Raw genomic sequence first — 20,445 nt, forward strand, 5'->3', positions numbered from 1 at the left:
AGTTGCTGTCACTGTTGCCTGAAATCTCAGCAAAGGCCCCTAGAAGGCTCATGTCATCCTGAGGCTCAGTGACTATGTAACTGCGTGAGGAAAGGTACTTGTTATATTCCCTAGGATAATGGTCCTACTTTTTCATATGTGGTAAGGACTGTGGTCAACCAAATGCCAGCTGTGAGACTGTGGACACAAACATTTCTAAACACTGAACTTTCTCTCTGAAAAATTCAAATAACTAGACCCGTATGTAAAGGGGGCTCGAGTCCTGCCACACAGTTGGAAGTCCCTGCTCTGAAGAGAGAAGCTGGAAGTCATTGCACAGACTGAGCACCCAGAGCAAACCAGTGAGTCATGGGTCTTGTGTTAACTCATGAGAAGACCAGTGGATGTTAAAAAGTTTCTATGAACACTTCTGCGTTGAATGAGAGAATACAGTAGGAGAAGAGAGGCTGTTTTTCTTACTACACAAATAGGACTAATCTTTTCTTCAACACTTTGCTGACAATCTTTACAGTACTTTTCCCAGCAATTCTAACTGGTGGGAACATGTATTTTTCCTGGCCCTGTGTGAGCTCTGTGGATTTCATAAAATTATAATGTGACACATCTAGCTCACAGCCAAACACACTAAGATTGCTTTAGAAATGGTAGCTAAGGAGACAGCCCAGGACCATTTTGGGGGTTGGTGACTGAAGGCCTCCTCAGTGGATGTGGCCTGCCTGAGCCAGCATAGCAGGTCCTTGTATTCCTATATCAGATGTCAAATACAGAGACTCCTCTGGACTCTTTGCTCTGGTGGGTCCTCCGGGTGCCTGCATTGTCACACAGGTGTTAGAAGCGGGAGCTTCAAGGTCATTAAAACTGCAGGCATGAGCCTGACCTCAGTGTATGTTCTGGTAGTTGCAAGAACCCTTTCTAGGTGCCACATAGTGTCACGTCAGGAGACTGCACAAATGACTTCAGCACTTTCTTCAGCACTTGCGAATTTAAGCAACAATAGAGTATCTGGAGAACACCCAGCTCAGTGAATGAAGAAAGAAGAAGGCAGAGGTCAGGCTCATGAATGGGAAAGATTTAGCAATGCAACATCAAAACTGGGCTCAGGCACCTTCTTAGAAGATAAATAACTTTGTAAACTGGGTCACACCCTCCTTTCAACAAGAGAGGTTTCCCCATTTTACATTAATGGAATTTTTACAGAAGGAAAGATTAAGAAGTGAGGAGTGTTCCTACCTTAAATGAAAGTCAAAACCAAGAAGGGAAAATTATATGAAACAGTGCTTTTCAGACTTTGGACAAGATGCATTCCAGGACAGCATCCATGAGAGGGAAACAGAGGTGAGTCCTGCAGTTGCCTCTACAGAGTACCTGGAGTTTCCAGGCAGCAGCAAGGAGGATTTGGGCAGAGGTGCTTCGGTCTCTCTGGGTGGGGGAGATGGAGCTGGGAGTTGGGCAGGCGGACGAGACTCCACTTACCAGGGAGAGCACCGGAAAAACAGAGAGCATCAGAGAGGCACTGTGCACACCTGTGCTGAAACCCCGGATCTGGGGAAAGATAGTTCAGAGGAGCCGGGAGGGTATCCAAAGGGCTCCACAGGGACCACTGAGGGTCATGTCGATATTGAAGAAAAGTTAGCCTTCTACAGGCTGCTCTGGCTTAGCAAAGAAAGCTTAAAAGCAAACCTTGAAAGGATCAACTGTTTCCAACTGAATTCATTGTGTTCCAGAACAAAGCTCAAGAAAACTGAAAGCAACGATAACAAGCAAGCACTCAACAAAAAAAAATTCACTTCTATAGTTCGCCTAATAAAAAATTACAAGGCATGTGTGGAAACAAGAAATACAGCTTCATTTTCCATTTACAAGAAAATACAATGTTCAAAAAACAAGTTTTTGGGGATCCTGGACTAGTATCTTGATTGCAGTGTTGCCTACACACAGATACACAAGTCATAAAATGGCACGGGACTCTGTACACATTAGAGACAATTTCCTAGTTTTAATCACTCTACTATAGATATACCAGAGCAACCAACAGGGAAACTGGGTGAAGACTACAAGGGGTATCTCTGCACTACCTTTGCAGCTTCCTGTGAATCTATAATTATTTTAAGATAAAAGGTTTTTTAATGTGTTAAGGAGAGACATGGAAGACATTTGAAAAACATTTGAATCCCATTTCCAGAAACTGAAAGCACAATATCTAAAACAAAAAATACACTGAGTGGACATTGCAGAAGAAAAGAGCTTTGACAGAGCAATAGAAATTAACCAAAATGTGGGCCGGGGATTTAGCTCAGTGGTTCTGGCGCCTGCCTCACAAGCGCAAGGACCCAAGTTTGATCCCCGGTACCAAAAAAAAAAAAAAGAGAATTTAACCAAAATGATTACAGAGGAAAAGGACTAAAAGAAATCAATCAGAGCATTGGTGAGCTAGGAGTAACTTCAGGCAGCTAATTTACGGAAAATTAATTGTAGCCTCGAAGGAGAGGTATGAGGTAAGGAGACAAAATATTTGAAGAAAAAGTGATTAAAATATTTCCAAATTTAATGAAAACTAGAAACCTACCAACCCTAGTGTCTTAACCGATCTTAATTAAGTATTAGGTATGAAGCAAGGAGCAACTTGGGGTTTCAAATTCTTATTCCCCAAGACAGCCAGTGATGCTGCCATCACCTGTGGGGCGAGAGCTGCTTCTCCGCCGCAGCTGAGAAATTGCCTTTCCACGCCATGAACACGGTGGGCGTGATGGACCAATTTCCGCTTCCTCAAGTCCAGTGATTCCCTTCTCCACTCCAAAGTACAGTAAAAACTGTGTGTATGAGGAAGCTAGTCCACCTTCACACCAAAGTAATGGTAACTATTCCTTGGGGGAGACAGAGAGAGAGGGAGAGAGAGGGAGGACACTGGGGTGTCTTCAGCTTGCAATGATCTATAGGCAGTAGATTGGATGTCATATGTACCTACTTTGAGCACACAAATACACAAGAACTTCTGCATGTGAATAAGTGTCAAAACCTTCAAAGGTTCAATTTGCCAGCTGGTTTGCTCAAAATATTCTTGGAACCCCATTTGTTGAACTGTCTTAAGAAAGTGTAACACAAGGCTGGGATGTAGCTCAGTGGCACAGCACCTGCCTGGCAAGTGTGAGGTCCTGAGTTCCATCTACAGTGCCAAAAAAAAGAAAAGAAAAGAAAAGAAGAAGAAGAAGAAAAAGTGTAACACGGCATTTGAATATCCTCGATGGTAAAACAAGTATTTATCCTCTAGATGTAGATTAAAGTTGTTTGAATTACCATAAGTTAATCGGATTCATATCTGGAAAATATAGGACATTAGCAAACTGGTTAATATTGATTTTAATGAATAAATTGAAGAAGAAGATAAACCTGCTTTGTATTCATACTTGATCTTAGCCAAAAGGCTGAGAAGCAATACCTGCTTCGTATTCACAAGGCAAAAAGGAAATAGTCTTTAAAGTATTTGAGCAATGGGAAATATCTTAGCTATGTACATTTTTAGGTTGCTACTGAATTTTATTAATTTTAAATCACCATTTTCTTTCCTCTTTTATACCTCCTGCGTAAAAATGTACCTCAAAATCAATGTAAAAAGTTTCAGCTAGAGTTTGACAGTTTTATTTTGTTTTTTCTTTTTCTTTTTAGCATATTATAACCAGGACATTTAAAAATCTATGATGAAATGTAGACTTGATAAAGTGTAGTACTTTTCAAATAAAAACTCTCATTGAAATTTGTAAGTTTTGAAATATTTGTTAAAAAATCAATTCCATTACTTAATAGTCACCCTACAAAATGACAAGAAGTATTGTGTTTCCAACATGAAAACACATGCTTTATTTGAAAATAGTATCTAGGAAAAGATTGTCTTTCAAAAAGGTAGGCATATTCCTCAACACTAGCGATTATAAAATTGTGACTCCTATTTGCAAATTTTCTTTTACATCATAATTTAAAAGACTATAAATAAGCACAAGTTGCCTTTATCCCAAATAGAAGTATAAGTGTGTGCTGCCACAAATGCAAAGCGGCATACAGGATATATTGGTTGTGGGAAATACTGTGACGTTATAAGGACTAAGTCTTTTCATTAACTCTTTACATACAAAGTCACCTGGTGAATGAAGTGTCCCATGTTTAATAGCATGGCCCTCTTCAGTGAGGTATTTTCTTATTTTTCTTTCTGATGACTCAGTTCCCATTCATCATTTCCTGGTGAAAGTCCTCAAGATGGACCCTAAGCCTTCACTGTCTCTAGATAACTGCACTAAGAGTCAGGAGATTCTGCACTAAGAGTTGGGAGACTGCCCTGTAGTGGTTGTGCCTCTGCCTTGACTCAGCCGCCCTCGGTGCTCATTTCTTACCTACAGTGAGGGAAGAGCTTTATCCACATCATGGGAAGTGGAATAGTTTAACTTGCTATACGATCTTAAATGAAAAGAGTACAACACGAAGAAGAGGGAATTGAAAAGGCAGAGGTCCCAATCACAAAAGCTCGCAACACTACTACAGAGTCTATGCAGTTGGCCTCCATACTGCAAGGTCAAACTCTTAGCATTTTAAAGTGTCAGATATCAGTTAAAAGCACAGATTCTGCAAAGTGTGTTCAATTTCAACTTCAGTAGTAAATAGCTGTGTGCCTTTGGACAGATCATTTAATCAGGCTGTCCTCAATTTCCTCATCAGTAGGATGGGTTGTTGTGAGGGGCATCCACACACACACACACACACACACACACACACACATCACAACGGCTCTATGAGTGTTACCTACTACTATTATTACTAAATGATGTCTAGTACTTTACTAAGTCTACATAAAAGCAGTACTTACATAATTCTCTTCTGTTTTTCTCGAATTTTTCCTTATTAAGGCATTAATGATTAATAGGTTATCTCTCCTAGGAAAACATAATTTAAAATAAGTCTCAGGGAAGGCAGTACTGAACTCAAAGGTTAAGGAAGTTGCTACTGGTGGAATTTCAAACCTGAACAAGACAATTAGGAAAATATCATTTGATGATACCTCCCAAATAATCTACTTGATAAAATCTCCCTGACAGGTTTGGGAATGGTATGTATCTATAAACTTATGTCATTTGGAGGGGGTAATTTTATATTTATAGACATGTGTAGTTTTTGAGAAAAGATCACAGTTTTCATCAGATTCCCAGGAGACCAGGAACTAAAAATATTCAAGAGTTCTTGCCCGCCACGTTGTCTTTGTATTTGAGCCTCATTTTTCACCCATATCTAAGATCTAATCAATTACATTTGTGCATGCACCCTTCAACACAAAAGCACACAACACAGACAGACAGAAACACACACACACACACAGACCCACACACATGCACAAACATCCAGCAGCAGCTCCTGTCTGAAAGTACCTCTTTGGGGTCCTAAAGTAAAAAGGCACAAGTATGTAACATTTCTTCCTTTAAGATCTAAGCAGACAGATGTATAGATTTAGTTCTGACCACGGTCAAAACACTTACATTACTCTTATTATCTATGCTTACGCATTTTTTCTTTTACTTAAAAATATATTTAAGATAGGAGAAAAGTAGAAAAAAAAGTTACATAATATGTTAAGACAATTGCTTTCAGTTAGTTTTTCTACTTTTATTAATACAAAAATAGGCACCTAGTATATTATAAGTATGTTAAATAAATAGAACTGTAGCCTCCCTCCATCCCTCCCTCCTTTCCTTCCTTCCTATCTCTCCCCATCTCTCTTTCTTTTTAGCCTAATATAAACATTTTCCCTGTCATAAAACATTCTTCAAAGCTTCGTGTTAGAGATGTGTTAGTAATTATGGTTGTACCATAATTGCACCAACGTATTACTTCTGTACATTTGTTTACCTATCACTTTATTAGTACTATAAAAGGAAAATCTCAGATTACACACTCAGAACAAATTCTTAGAACTAGAATTTTTGTGTTTGTCTTTGTTTTTTGAGACAGGGTCACGCTGTGTAGTTGAGGCTAGCCTTGAGCTCACTGTGTGGCCCAGGCTGACCTGGAACTCGAGGCAATGGTTCTGCCTCATCCTCCCAAGTGCTAGGATTACAGCCAGGCGCCAACACGCCTGGCTTAGATCTAGAATTTTAAAGTCAAAATGTATTTTTTTTAAAATTCAAGACTCTTCATCACTGATTTCACTTTTCTAAATATTTATGTCTTTAATAAGGGAAAAGTGATCATATTTCTAACATTTCCAATCTTATAATCTGTGAATTTTCAATTCAAGGAAAATGTATATGTGAAGTCAAAACCAAATATATTCTCATCACACACATGTGGTCACACAGAGGGATAAAGTCAGCAGCGCTATCACTGTGGAAGCAGGAAGTAAGAAGTAGTCCGTCCATCTTTGAACACTGTACCACAGAAAGATGTTACTATTTTGAGCCACTGGGTGTCTCCTGAACCATATGCTTAACATTTGGGCAGCTACTACCACATCACAAAGAACAAATGTTTCAGCAACCTATCTTTGAAGCTGGTAGGGAAAACCCTCATTAACTTTTAAAAGTTATTAATTATTGACCATTCAACCTCACTATTCAGAGAAATAAATTTATGATCTCAGACTGCTGAGTCCACTCACTATTAAAGCAAGCAGGAAAACAAATAATTGACAAATATTCAGAGAAGCGATTTTTATATCAAGTACGATGAAACCCAACTTCAGATACAAATGTGAGATCCTTTTAGCTCTTGATTTCCTATAGAGAAATGTTTTTCTTCAAAACTATATTTGCAGATTTCAAATTTCAATGCTTTTTCCTAGAATTTATCAGAGTCGAAAAATTCTGCTTCTTGAGCTCCAATGATACCTCTTAGGAATCAGAGACTTGATGTATAAAGAAAAAGCCCAGAAATGCAAACATTAATGTAAATGGCCAACCAGGAAATCTGGAACCAAATGATTAAGATGAATATATTTTTAGAATTCATCATGAAGTCTTCCCAATAATGCCTTCTTTTATATTTGACTGTTTATTTAGTAAATGAATTCAATTGCCTATAAGCAACTGGAAGAGAGAAGTACCAACCAATCCAAGAAATCAATAATGTGTGAAGCATCTAGGTCACACTGGCAAAGATTATCTCCTCGACCAAACTCTAGTCAAGCTCTTCTGCTTTTTTTTTCAAATAGTCCTTGACTAGGACATGCATATCAAGCTCTGCATTGTCTGATTTTAGTAAGAGTCCTTCTACATCACTTCAGCCATAATTCCCCATCCTTGATACCTAATCACCCAGTTTCCTTCATCCTGCACTGTGGGAACTGGTAGAATTCAGCTATCTAGTTCACAAGAAGTTTGTTAACTAAGAGAATTAAGTCGTTTCTGGGAAATTCCACAAGTCTGTTTGTTAAAAGAATGCCAGAAAACTTTGAGACCTTGTAAAAGTCTCACAGGAGAAAACCAGGTTTTCCTAGTTTTCTTATTTACCATTTTCTGGGATCAGAGGACCGCGACCCAATGACTCTACGGGTGGTAAGAGAGATACGACTCACTATGCACATCTGTGATGTTTATGGTGGGCCTGTGGGCTTGATTTTTTGGCTAAAGTCATCCTGCTCTCTTGATACTATCTGATAAGAAGAGGGCTGCAGTGTGCTCTTTGATGTACAGGATTGGTGAATGGAAACAGGGGACTTATGAATTCTCCTGTAGCTTTTATGAGTCACTTAAAGTCACTGGTTATCATCAGAGGTGAAAATCAGAAAGACAATAGCCAGAATAACTAAGCTGCTTTCCTACATGTATAAAAGCCTTGTTTCTTTCCTTTGTGATTGTCGAATAGTGCCAGAGGAATTAAACTGCTGTTCATCCCCCAGGATGTCTCCTTTTCTTTCTTTAAAAGTCGGTGCTTTCCGGGGTCTCTGGTTGCCCTCTAGAGAAACCAATGACACTCCACCATACCCCAGGTGATGTCTGTTCTCCCTTCTGCCTTCAGCAAGAAGACTGTTAGGTCAATTTAGCCAGCGTCCTCCTTCCTCTTGATGGAAACTTTCTCTTAATTTTCCATCTGCCAACTATTCATCCTACTCTTTGACTATGAATCTCCACTTTCCCTTATTGCATTTGGAGTTGAGTCTCTTCCCCTACTATAAACCCCATTGTAGTGGTTCCTATACCTATGGGGCAATCCCTGACTCACCATTCCTTAGAAATATCATGAAAAATGTTTTTCTTTAACAGTTATGGCTCCAGGATTTAGATAGGATCGCATTTGTCATTTGGTCCCTGGCCTTCCACCTAAAGCCTTAAGTATGCAATTTTAAAACGTTTTACTCCTAGTGGACACACTGGTCAGTCATAGCATTCCTGAACCTCTGCTCTGGACTAAGTCTAGGTGAAGCTGGTGAGGACAGATTTTGATTCTTAAGATTCAAACTGTACTCCCTGGAGCTGGATTATAGTTCCATGGTCCTTTGGAATGGTAGTTCCTGGCAACAAGCTCTTCTTTCTGCCTGACACCTTGATTCCAGCTGGGATTCACTTCTGGACTCCTGGGCTAGAAGATGTCCTGGAACTTTGTTTGGAATGAGGAATCTGCTTCCCAATTTCTGGGCTGGACATTTCTCTCCCTGGCTCTCTGTGAATCTTCTCTCTTCTAACTGATCCTATCTCTCACAGGAGAGCTTCTTAGTTGGCTGAAACTCCGGTTCTCCAACCCCTGCTTATTGTACGTTCCACCACCCTCAGTCCACCTCCTCCTTGCTTGTAGGATATTGCTGAGGATATTTTGAAGTTTCAGTGACCTCTTTGGGAACCTTAAGATCTCCCCCAAAATGCCCCCTTCTAAAATCTCTCCCTTCCTATCAGATCCCATCTTCCTTCTCCTCATACCGACTTCAATCTTCCCTCCAGCTTCTTTAAGTCCTTAGTTATGTGTCCCTTCACACTCTTACCTCCTCCATTCCTCTGTCCACCCTGCCATGTCAAACCCTCAGCTTCTACACTCCCATGACATTTAGGCCCCTTCCTCACTGGGGTCTCGAGGTGCTCAGAAATACCCAAAAACAAATAGCCAAGGCCGGAAAGGAGAAAGGCTAACTTGAAACAGACTCAACATTTTTAACCTGTCGGATCAGGCTTTGGTCTATCCAGAAGCTGGCTGATTTCTCCTCAGTCACTGGTCTAAAATTTAATCTATGGCCTCCACAGGTCCATATATCAGAGCAGATGAAAATCTAAAACTCTGCCTGAAAATATTGCTACCCAGTATTACCTTTCACATTCAGAAGGTAACTTTAATTCATCCCACTCAGACACACAATCCAGATAAAACAAGTAAATGGGAGAGGCAACTTTTTATAACTTTTTCCATTCAAATTAGTTTAGAGATAAATGGGCACTTATCAAATTAAATGTTCCTAAAACTCGTGGAAATATAAAAGAATGACTCATAATTTTTGAGTTTATATGCTTTAGATAAAACTGTGGTAAGTTCAGTTTAATATTGTTGATTTAATGAAATGAGAAGATAGGATTTTGAAATTTTACTATAAAGAAATGATAAATATTAGAGGAGATAGATATGTTTAACTTGATTTAAACCTTACAAAATATATACTTGGGTCAAAATATCACATTACTCCATTAATATGCACAATTTTTATGTTTTTAGGGACTAGTTAAAATCAATGTAATTTTAAAAGAAATAATGCACTGTAAAATTGTGTACTCTTTTGCTAGTACAGAATATTGTATATGACAGTTCACAACTGTCTCCTATCTAGTTTTCTCTGTAAAAGAAAGGTAATGATCAATATATGTAGCTGAAGCTACTGGAAACCATAAAGGTGAAAAGAAACAATTTTGCATGAAAAGTATGCAAGGCAGTAGAATGTGCTTTTGTTGGGAGATATGAAGGTAATTGTATTATAAGGCACCAGGACTGGTTTCTCAAGATGAGCTGAAGGAAATGAAGGGAACAAAAGGAAAGACGAATGGTCATAAGAAATATGTAAAAGATTTGTGGAAAAATAATCTTATCTCATTTGGCCAAGCTGGCGAAGATTGGAATAGAATTATAAGTTTTTAAAATTGTCCTTTAATATTAAAATTATGGTACAAAACTAGAGTTTAGATTTCTCTCTCTGGAAATTTCATTATTGGTCTGATACAAGAGATTTTTTTAATGGAGGTTTTCTTTTTTTACCTTTTAGTAATCTGCCTTAAAAATGAAGATTTTGTCTTATCAGAATAATTTTCTGTGTTTCAAGTTAACCTTTTTCTAGTTATTGATTATCTAAAAGAAAGTAAGTACTGTTTCATAGTGATCTGTGATCCTATGGAATCAAGTTCAAATCTTTTGATGTTTTGTACAACTTGCCAAAATTCTAGGTAAAGCCTTCTTCTTTTCAAACTTACTATTGAGATATGTTAAAGAAAAATTTTAAAATAATTCTGCTTATTTGATGTTTAATTGTATAGGAAGCATTTTCAAATAAAATGTAATGCTTAATCTTTCCTAGGTTGTACTTATATGAGTAAAATTTTGCTGTTTCTGAAACCGTATGAAATGCATAGAAATATGCCAATCCTCTCACTGTCCATGAAATGTTGTTTTATAGTATTTTAGTCATAATTTCAGTTAATCTTTAACTGTATGCCACAAAATAAGCAAATCTCCTTCCCTATTGTGCTATAATAAACTGTCATAAAATCTTTAGAAGCTCACAGATTCGTAAAAGAGCTAATTTAAAATCAAGAACAAGAATTAATTGCCTAGGATTGAATTAATTGATAAAGAATAATAACTGATTTTGTTTTGAAACTTCGTTGGTTCTTTAATGTTCTGTTTTTTCCAGATAGAAATTACTCCTTTTCTTTTTCTCATAAGTTATCTACATTGGTAACAATTTAGTAAATTATAATTTTATACACAAAAATGCAAAATTTATCTTTTCTACTTACCTAATCTTTCTAACACTTGGAAACTTTTATTGAATATGCTTATTTCTGTGACATTATAGTTATTTTCATAGAATCTATTCACCTTGAAACAAGAAGTAAGTGGAAAGACTGGTTATATTACCAAGGCTTTGTCTAGAATATCCTATTTAAGGATGATAAGCATAGACTCTGATTTAAAGAACTAAGACTGACTTTATGGAGCCAATGTTTACAAAGTCATCTTGGAAAAACCAGGATGGCTTTAGGGTCCCCTGTCTTACAGGTAAGTGAGTAGTGTCACTTCCTGGCAGACTTGGAAATCTTAGGGTATCATGGCAACCTGGAGACAAAAGGAATGAACCTAAATCTACTGGTACTGATGGTGCTAAGTTTATTATTTGACTTCCCAACCTGGAGAGGCTTTTAAAGGTCTAATTAAAGACTCATAAAAACTTCCAGCAAAACAAACTCCAAAAGGGTTATTAGTCAATTAACATTCTTGCTGCATTTATGTAAATAATTAGGCTAAATAGAGTGAGACTAGACTCTTTGTAAAAGTGACTGCAGAGATACATTTTGTTTCAAAAGAAAACTACAGTTCACCTTGTAGCTTCTCAGTTGTCCTAGTTTTCTCCAATATCTGGTTACAGGTTTCCAAATTAGGGGCTAGAGGCACAGCTCAGTGGTAGAGCACTTGCCTAGCATGTGTGAGGTCCTGGGTTTGATCCTTAGCACTGCAAATATAAAAAATAAATTTCCTACACGTCTCCAAAATAATCGTTCTAACTTTTCTCTCATCTTCTTGACTTGGCATATACTATGGAGAGCTATAACCATCCTTTTCCCAAAGCCCTACTACAACTTAAAGCTGGATATCTTGATATAAACTGCAAGGAAGATCACTACAACAGATAATGTCTGTGCCTGTAGTTTTAAGGTGGCTCAGGAAGTTCACCCAAGGCCACCACCAAAGGAATTCAAACTGCAAACCAGGAAGTGCATTGGATGCCCCTACCACGGGGGACCCTGCCCCTGCCCTGGCCACTGCACCAGCTCAGGATGCTTTGACCCCACACCTAGAAACCTTCTCCACTGGCTGCCCTCCGGAGTCACAAGCTGGTTCCCAATTTTTAATCCTTTTTTGTTTATTTTCAAAGAAATATTTCTACTTAACTGCCTGACTTCTCACACCATCTAGCAAAGGTCCTCTTCTATGACCCAGGCTCAAGAAATGCTTCAGCTCATCCTCAGTGAACAGAAGGTGACCAAGTGAGAAATGGGCCTCTGTTGTCCCAAGGAATGGAGCATGTCTCTTTGTCCCTTGAATAAGACATCAATTGATAAAGACGCTCTCAAGGACCAAACTAAATCAAGCTTGAGTGACCTCTTTTTCATGTGTTGAGTTGGACTTCTGTTTGTCTTTGCATTTTCCAATTTTAGCAAGACTCCTAAGTCACATTAGATAGATTCCTCATCCTTGATATCTTGTAATCCTGGACATCTGATCAAACTCCTCATCCTCCAACATCCCTCAGGTGATGTTTGACCACTCTGGCCCGCCTTCTGCAAGAATCCTGTCACTAGGTCAGTGTGGCTAGATCCATCTTATTCCTGTTGTTTCCCCTAAATAAATAAATTCCCACCCACGGACCACCCCCAACCTGTTCCTTGCCTATAAATCCCCATTTTTTCCTAATTAAATTGAAAGTTAAATCCAACTTCTCTCCCCACTGAAAAATTCCATTGCACTGGTCCCTAAGCTTACAGCAATTGTCCTGAGTAAAGTCTGCCTTACTGTTCTTTAAAAAGTGCTGTGAATAATTTTAGAGCACATATATTTTTATGCAAAGAAATACTGATTTAAACTTTTTTTGTTTTATGTGCTCTTATTTACAAAAATCTATGCACATTAAAAGAAGAGCCATCTGTGCAAAATTTCTACTTAGCATCCTCTTAATCACAACCATGACACAATAGATATCTCCTATAACTCCACAGAAACAGCTCAGAAGAGCACCAACGTCTTCTCAAGAAAGAGGACACATCACTCACAAGGCACCTGACCTCAGTCCCCGTCATTCTGGAAGTATTAACATTTTAGGCCCGACTGACTCTATTCCTCTTCCACCTTCCCACTGATGACTGTAGGATGCAGTTTCTCCTAACCCTTTGTTTGCTGCTTCTTTAACTTGTTCACCTATTTCTCCTTCCCATGTCCTACACAGAGGTATCATCAACATTTGATTTTAGTTTCTGTCTATATAATCTTTTCTTAAATAATTTCAACCAAGAATTTTTCACAGTGGGAGTTAAAAGAATGATAAATGGAAAGTTACCCAGGCTGAGCATGTGCTTCTTCAAAGCTTCTATAGCAGATGAGAAAGTTGCTCTTGCTGTGGTCTCAGAAAGGCTTAGTTTATAGCTCAAATTTTCTAAACTTTCTAAATTTCAAAATTAAGCCTGAATCTGTGTCTTCGGATAAACCAATTGTTTTAATGTCTACATAACATCTGGAGTTTTTATTGGAGGTTTTGAACTTTAATTCACTCACCATTCATGAAGATTTTATCATAGGCTCCAAAAAGCAGAAAGTAATTATAATACTCACATAAACAAGTTTCATTCATAAAAAGACAAGCACTGACCCAATGTATTTCATGATGACTAACACATTTAAAACGTCAAAATACCAGAAACCACAAGGAGAAATCTCAAGGGGAAAAAAAAAGGAGACATGGAACCCACTGTGATGGTATCATCTCCAAACCTGTAAACTTCAAGGCCGTTTGTTAAAATTCATGAGGAGTCCCACACAACTAATAAACAGACAAGAGTCTAAAATGCCAAGTTATTTCACAGGTTATGCCCAAGTAAAAGGTAGAATAGAGGAGATTTGACTAAAGAAGCCAAAGACTGTTCATATGAGACAATCCCAAGGAGTTCTGGTACAAATGTTCTCTCTAGCAGTTTCTTTTCTCTCATCTTCTCACAGACAAGAACAGAAATTTAGTAATTAGTAAAGAAAATTAACCACATGCCAAAATCTAGGCAGATTTCCATTCCAGTCAAAACCACTAGAAGCACAATTGGTGTCATAAAAGCACAATCTTGTATCATAAGTAGGAATAGAACAAGCCACATCCCTGAGGGTCCCTTTCTCTGTCAAATGCTCTGACTCCATACAGAAATGCAAATCTAGAAAACCTGTGGTCTCTCTTTAGTAGGAAGCAATCTACCTTTATTCTCTATTAGTGACTTTCTTTCTAAACCAAGACGAAGATTACAAATTCTGGAAACCAACAAAGTAGAAATCTTGTGGGCTCAGTGGAGTGGGAAAGATGTGGGAGGTTGGGTGGTGAACGGGGTGTGGCAGCAGCACGCTGCAACCTGGGAAAGCTTGTCCTAAGTAAAGTGGTCTTCAATGGGACAGATACAAGAAAGGCCCATTGTAGTATATGTTAAGGAATGCAGTTCCTCCCTGCATGATGTTCTATACTGGATGAAAGCCATTAGATATATTGGCGTTTCACCAGGCACGTGCTCATCTACATGCCAAACCTGAGACCTGAGGAGATTCAACTAACCGACATGGACAGACAGCAGGAGAAAGGACAACGTGCTCATAACTGTTGACAAGCTCCAAGTGCAGACAGAACTCTATTAAAAAAGAGTAAAAAGAAAGAAACCAAAAAATACTGCAGATAAAAGAAGATGGCATCACTGTCCTGAAGACTGTCTCACAAAAAGATTACAAGAATAAAAGTGAGAAAAATCTATGCATCTCTGATAGAAAAATGATAGTGTTAACTCCATGAAATGGGAGCAGAGTGCTACAGACTGAGATAGATAACAGAAGGAGACAGAAGAGAGATGAGAGGAAGAGAAGGCTACAAAACATAAAAAATGCAAAATTTAAAACTGCATTGGAAGTTTCAAAAACAGAATTTAGAAATAAAAGTATGGGGGACAAACTTCAGCAACTCTGAAAAGGCAAAGATTAGAAAAGCATTTGGGGGGGGGGCGGGGATTTAGCTCAGTGGTTTTGTCACCGGCTGCACAAGCACAAGGACCTGAGTTCGATGCCCGGTACCAAAAAGAAAAAAAAGAAAGAAAAGCAGACTGCAAGACAAAGGATTAAGAAGTGATTATTCTTGTAAGTATACACATTTTTAAGAAGAAACAGAAAAACTAAAGCAATAGCAATAATTTTAAAAATAAGTAACATATCTCAGGAAAAATATTTTAAAACAAATAGATTCTGGCAAATTTGTTTAATTGTAAAAATAAAATTAAAACTCTAAAAATAAACTTCCTAAAAATAAATCAAAATTGGCCGGGGATGTAGCTCAGTGGTTTCGCTGCCTGCTGCACAAGCCCAAGGGCCCGAGTTCGATCCCTGGTACCAAATAAATAAATAAATAAATATTAGGCTGCCTCAGATATCTTCTCTACAGAACAAAAGGTTGGAAAATCACAGAGCAACAGTACAGAATTTTGAGAGAACAGACCATGGCTAAGAACGTTGTACTCCAGTACCAGCTGTTTGTCTTGGGTGAAGCCAATGGGAAAACTCACTTACATGCACATGATTGTCTTCCCTCCCTGAGAAAATAATTTAAAAATTAGTATAGTCATCGAGGAACTATAAAAATGCACATACTGAAGAGTGGGGAAACCACAGTCCAAAAAACTTGTGGACTAGATGAGTTTGGTGATGGCCACTAGAGTCTGGAGGCCCCTGCGAGTCAGGTGAGACCAACTGCAGGGCTCCACAGCTTTGCCTCTTTGCTGGCGTCAGGGCATGAGCTTGAGAGCCACCATGAACATCTCAAGGTTTATCTGGACTTCCTTGTCATGCCCCACGGTCCCTTCAAACAGTGCCTGCTGCAGTGCTCCTCCAGGATTTGCTAATTATGGCCAACTCACCGTGGGAACACGTCCCAAATGACTTTTGAACAAGAAGTAAGTTTTCTCCCCTTAAAAACAGTACAAAATACTGACCAGGTTAAATGCTAGGGACTTGAATAATGACTTGCCATGTATTTGAAAGCCCCACATACTGATGACTGTTTTTTATTGGACATCTTTTCCTTTAATTTATATCTTCTGCTTCCTTTACATCTCTCTTCCTTTAGTTACAAAAATATACCCATTATTAAATTTGAAGCTTTAAAAACTGACTCTGAGAGATCACGCCCATTTTGTGCTTTAAATTCCATTCCCTAGAATTTCACTGAAATGTTGCTAAAAGGCTCACACTTCCCCCATGTGTGGCCAAACCAGCAGGTCAAATACTTTAAATAGATTTGATTGCATGTGTGGAGAGGATCCTTTGTTCCACAGCATTTAAAGATGCTTGTGCTAAATGTTTTCATTTTTCTTCCTGCTCTCTAGTCATTCTATCTTTGGCTATTTAGTCTGTGTACATTTTGGTGTTATAATTCTGCATTTGGGGAGGGCTTGATACATTCATGACAATTGGAATAAACAAACACATTTTCATAGACATTTACCCTACTCCTTCCTCAACCATTTGCATTGCAAATGCAACACAACAAATAATATTTTAGTGGTATCATTGTATTAAAATTGCTGCAGATATCTTCAGATCATTTAATGGCTGTATAGAGGGCAAATTTCAAAAAACTAAGAACTATGGACAATAGCAAGGAGAAAATCTCTCAAATTCACACAATATGATGGTTGTTCTCACTTAAGCCTAAATAGTTTTTCTTCTGGCTATATTCTGCCAAAGTTCTCCTCTGGACACTTTTCTTACATATATAAATGAAATGCAGCAAAGTAATAGAGAAGGAAAAAGAGTCACGAGGTATCTCTAAATATAAAAACCATATATTCAAACTGACTTTCTTTCAAAGGTCTTACCAGTACATTTGCATATTTTGGGGGTACTACCTTATTTTACCTTTGGTGGTACACGCTAGATTGAGATGGATTACTAAGAACCAAATTAAAGTTTTTAATCTCACTTCTCTCACAGAGTAATAGGTAAGAAAATCTTTGGAAGAAAGAATCAGTTTCAGAAAATCTATCTGTGGTAATTTTGAGAAGAAAAGAGGAGGTAAGTGGCCAGGAGTGGTCGGTGAGTCAGATCATAAATCCAGACTGCATATGTCTTTATATCCTTTTGAAGATAAAAGGTAAAATAGTGCCTATTGTAAGACAGCTTCCCTGCTCCCGGGCCAAAATATTTCATTGGTGGCTTATTTGCACTTAAAAAATAATTAAGAACACTTTGGGAACAGAACATTTTGAGAATACATTGTCACTACCAAGTTATCCACTCCCATGCTTGCCTACCCTGGGTAACAGACCCAGGCAGAATTTGGGGAAAGGGGAACTCTCTGAAACTCTTCCAGCTGCCTGATTCATGAATCATTCTTTGCTCAAATAAACTCTGTTGTATTTATTTTGTCTAAAACAGTAATTTAAGCCATGAGAATAAGGCAAAGACTCTCTTCCCTTTTTATTTCTGTAGGTTTGTACAGAACACAACAAGCTGCTCAAAACAAACAAACAAACAAGCACAGGCTTTAGTGTAAGGGCAGGAGTTGCAAATGTGAATTTCCCAGAAATGTTACGAAACAATGTCAGAATTGTTTCAGTTGCTAACAGACAAAAGAAAAATTCTTCCTCCACTGGAGATAGAAGTTTGGCTTTTAGGGTCAAAATCAAAGCATGGTCTCCCTCAATGGACACAGAAACTTTGAATTTGTCCCTGACAGCATTTGTAATAGGGCTTCTTACCAGCGCTTTATAAGCATTTTGAAAAAAATATTGACATGAGAGTTTTATCTTGATGTCATAAAGACAACTCCATGCTAGCAGCTGTCTCCTAAACCAATAACATCTAGACATTCAAGATATATTTTAAACTTTAAAATTATGACACAATTGGCCAGAAAGCCTATGTAAAAATGGATTTACTATGCATTTTACTCTATTGGAAAAGATTTCTTTTTGTCCCAATAGTTTAATCTTGGTTAATATTAATAGAGAATAACATCCATGGACATATTTCTGGTTTGGAGAATAAAGGAACAGAATAGTTCTCAAACAGGAAAGTATTTGCTGTTTGCCTAAATAATCAATTTTGTAGAAAACTTATCTAGGAATATAGTTAAAGAGCAAGGTTGGGCCAGGGATTTAGCTTAGTGGTTCTGCCACCTTCTTTGCAAGCTCAAGGTCCTGAGTTCGATTCCTGGTACCAAAAAAAAAAAGAGCAAGGTTGATAAAGGGACTGAATGATACCAGACAAATTTTCATGATAGTAAAAAAGGAAAAAAAAAATGTGGTTTTTCGTATGGAAATGTATTTCTTTAATGATTTAAGAAGGATCAGGAATGAAACAATGTAAGTTTACTTTGACTATTTTTTTCAAATTTGTTTCCCATGGGAACAAAAAATTTAATACAATTTGTTGGTTAGAAGTAATCAGAATTATATTTTCATGGACATTAGTAATGAAAATAATGGTAGAAAGCTAAGGAGTAAACAATGTAGAATACATAGCTGGTTCTCTCCATAACAGCCTTCTTCCATTTCGAGTATTTTGGAACTAAAGGGGAAGAGGATATAAATTTCCAAAAACACCTGTTCAATGTTGAAAACATAAACAAAAATAAAATGGTTGCTTTATGCTTTTAAAATTTCCATATATCTTTCAGGATCAGGCTCCTTGACTTTCAGACATTGGAAACGTGACAATTTGTATTGAATGGCAGTGAACAGACAGACCTACTGAGATTTAACATATAAAAAGCAGCAGTGTATTAATCCAGTATCCTTTCGAAGGACAGGGCTTTCACATGACCCCTCCCTAGAGAAGTAGGTCAGTGGTGACACGGGTGCATCATTCAGTGAAAGGAGAAATTCACAGGTGCAAAGAAAACTCATCTCAAAGCAGGGAAGATTTGCTGTTTCCACAAGCAGTTCTTTCTTTCTTTTGTCTACAGGCCTAAATGTCTGGTTAATCTCAGCCATCACTGCTCTCCTTTCCTGGTACATTCCCACAAAAAATGATTTCCTTTCCCATGACAAACTTTGCTTTCCTCTACACCTACCATTTTGCCAACAGAGCAATTAATATTCCAATTTCTGTAGGGAAAACACTTTAAAATAGTTTATTGGTACACTTTTTTTTTTTTTTTTTGTACCAGGGATCGATCTCAGGGCCTGGTGCTCACAAGGCAAGTGTGCAGCTGAGCTAAATCCCTGGCTCTTTAAAATAGTTTAAATTGAAACTATTTACAAAGCTTCTCTTCTGAGGAGCACTTTTTTTTATGTTCAGTATTTTCCACTTATATTTTTGAGTTAAAACTAAATTCTGCAAAACTAAATTTGCAAAATTTGCTAAATATCACCAAACTCTTTACTACATTATTAATATTTCAAGACAGAATCACAGTTTAAAATCAAGAGAAAATGAAAATCCACTATTGTGGAAATTACCTCATCTGCTTCTTTCTTTTCTCCTGGTTTGGGAGGTGATCCACCAGTCTTTTCATTGACATGCTAAAAAAAAGTTAAAGAAAAAGATAAGGTTTAACAGAGGAAGTGATAAAGATAATGGTGCCTTTAATACAGAAAGGCTAAACAACCCATAGAAGGATCCTTTCATCTTTCTCCTGAGAATATTGGTTAATTCTACACAAATGTCAGAGGCTTTCACAAGGGATGATACTGATAATCATCTGGGACCTTGAAAGTCACTCTGCTATTAACCAGATACAGAGCTGATGGCAACACCAATGTAGCATCTTGTCTCCTACAAAATGTCTCATGGAATTTTGAAGCCCAAATTGCCAGGATGGGAGAGGTCTGCTTCATCATGGAGATGAGATCTCTAAGGACCATGCTGCACCTGAAGCCACACTTAATAAGCCTCAGTTCAGCAGGGACACAAGAGTCCACCACCACATTCCAAGTCACCCATCACTTCCAATAGCTCTTGGGGGTTCCCTAGGCTTCTTCCTTCTAAATATTCACCACTGCACAATAATAAAATCTGAAAGTGAAAGTCCATACATGCACCTTGTACAATGGACCCTCCAGTTACGACTGGCCTGGCATATGAACAACTTGGGTTATGACGGAATTTTAGTTTTAACTTATGAACGAAGTCTTGAGTTACCACTGGAATGCCGGGCACTTGTGCTTCCAGATGGTCTCAGATACAGATTTAACCCTTAAAGAGTTCTGGAAGGAACATTACAATATCCTTTCCTGTGTGGGGTTAATTGAGAAATCCCAGGCCAGTGTCTCTCTAAGAAATCTGCCTGTATATAGGAGAGAGACTTTGAAGGCTGTGTAGAGGAGTCTGAGCCTTCAATTGACCAAACTTGAGTTACAGCCAGCTCTAGGGAAAGAACTGAGTTCATAAGTCAAGGGTCCACTGTACTTATTATGGCTTTAGAATTTCATTACGTCTAGAAACAGAATAATTTTTTAACCAAGACACTAGGAATGAATGTAACTATGTTTA

At 38.0% G+C, this 20,445-nt stretch overlaps 1 protein-coding gene across 23 annotated transcripts in view; it reads right to left on the bottom strand.

Moving 5' to 3' along the window:
- The window catches only part of Cast (calpastatin), a 133,694-nt gene that overhangs the window by 103,239 nt on the left and 10,010 nt on the right, over positions 1-20,445 (bottom strand). For all 23 annotated transcript variants that reach the window (XM_087180939.1, XM_087180930.1, XM_087180936.1 and 20 more), the window contains exon 2: positions 19,413-19,475. In XM_087180939.1, coding sequence (XP_087037065.1) covers positions 19,413-19,475 — 63 coding nt within the window. The remainder of the gene's footprint in view (positions 1-19,412; positions 19,476-20,445) is intronic.

This window comes from Heterocephalus glaber, unplaced genomic scaffold, assembly GCF_053883595.1.
Source record: "Heterocephalus glaber isolate CG9 unplaced genomic scaffold, H.glaber_assembly_v1.0 deba00001465, whole genome shotgun sequence".
Lineage (NCBI taxonomy): Eukaryota > Metazoa > Chordata > Mammalia > Rodentia > Bathyergidae > Heterocephalus > Heterocephalus glaber.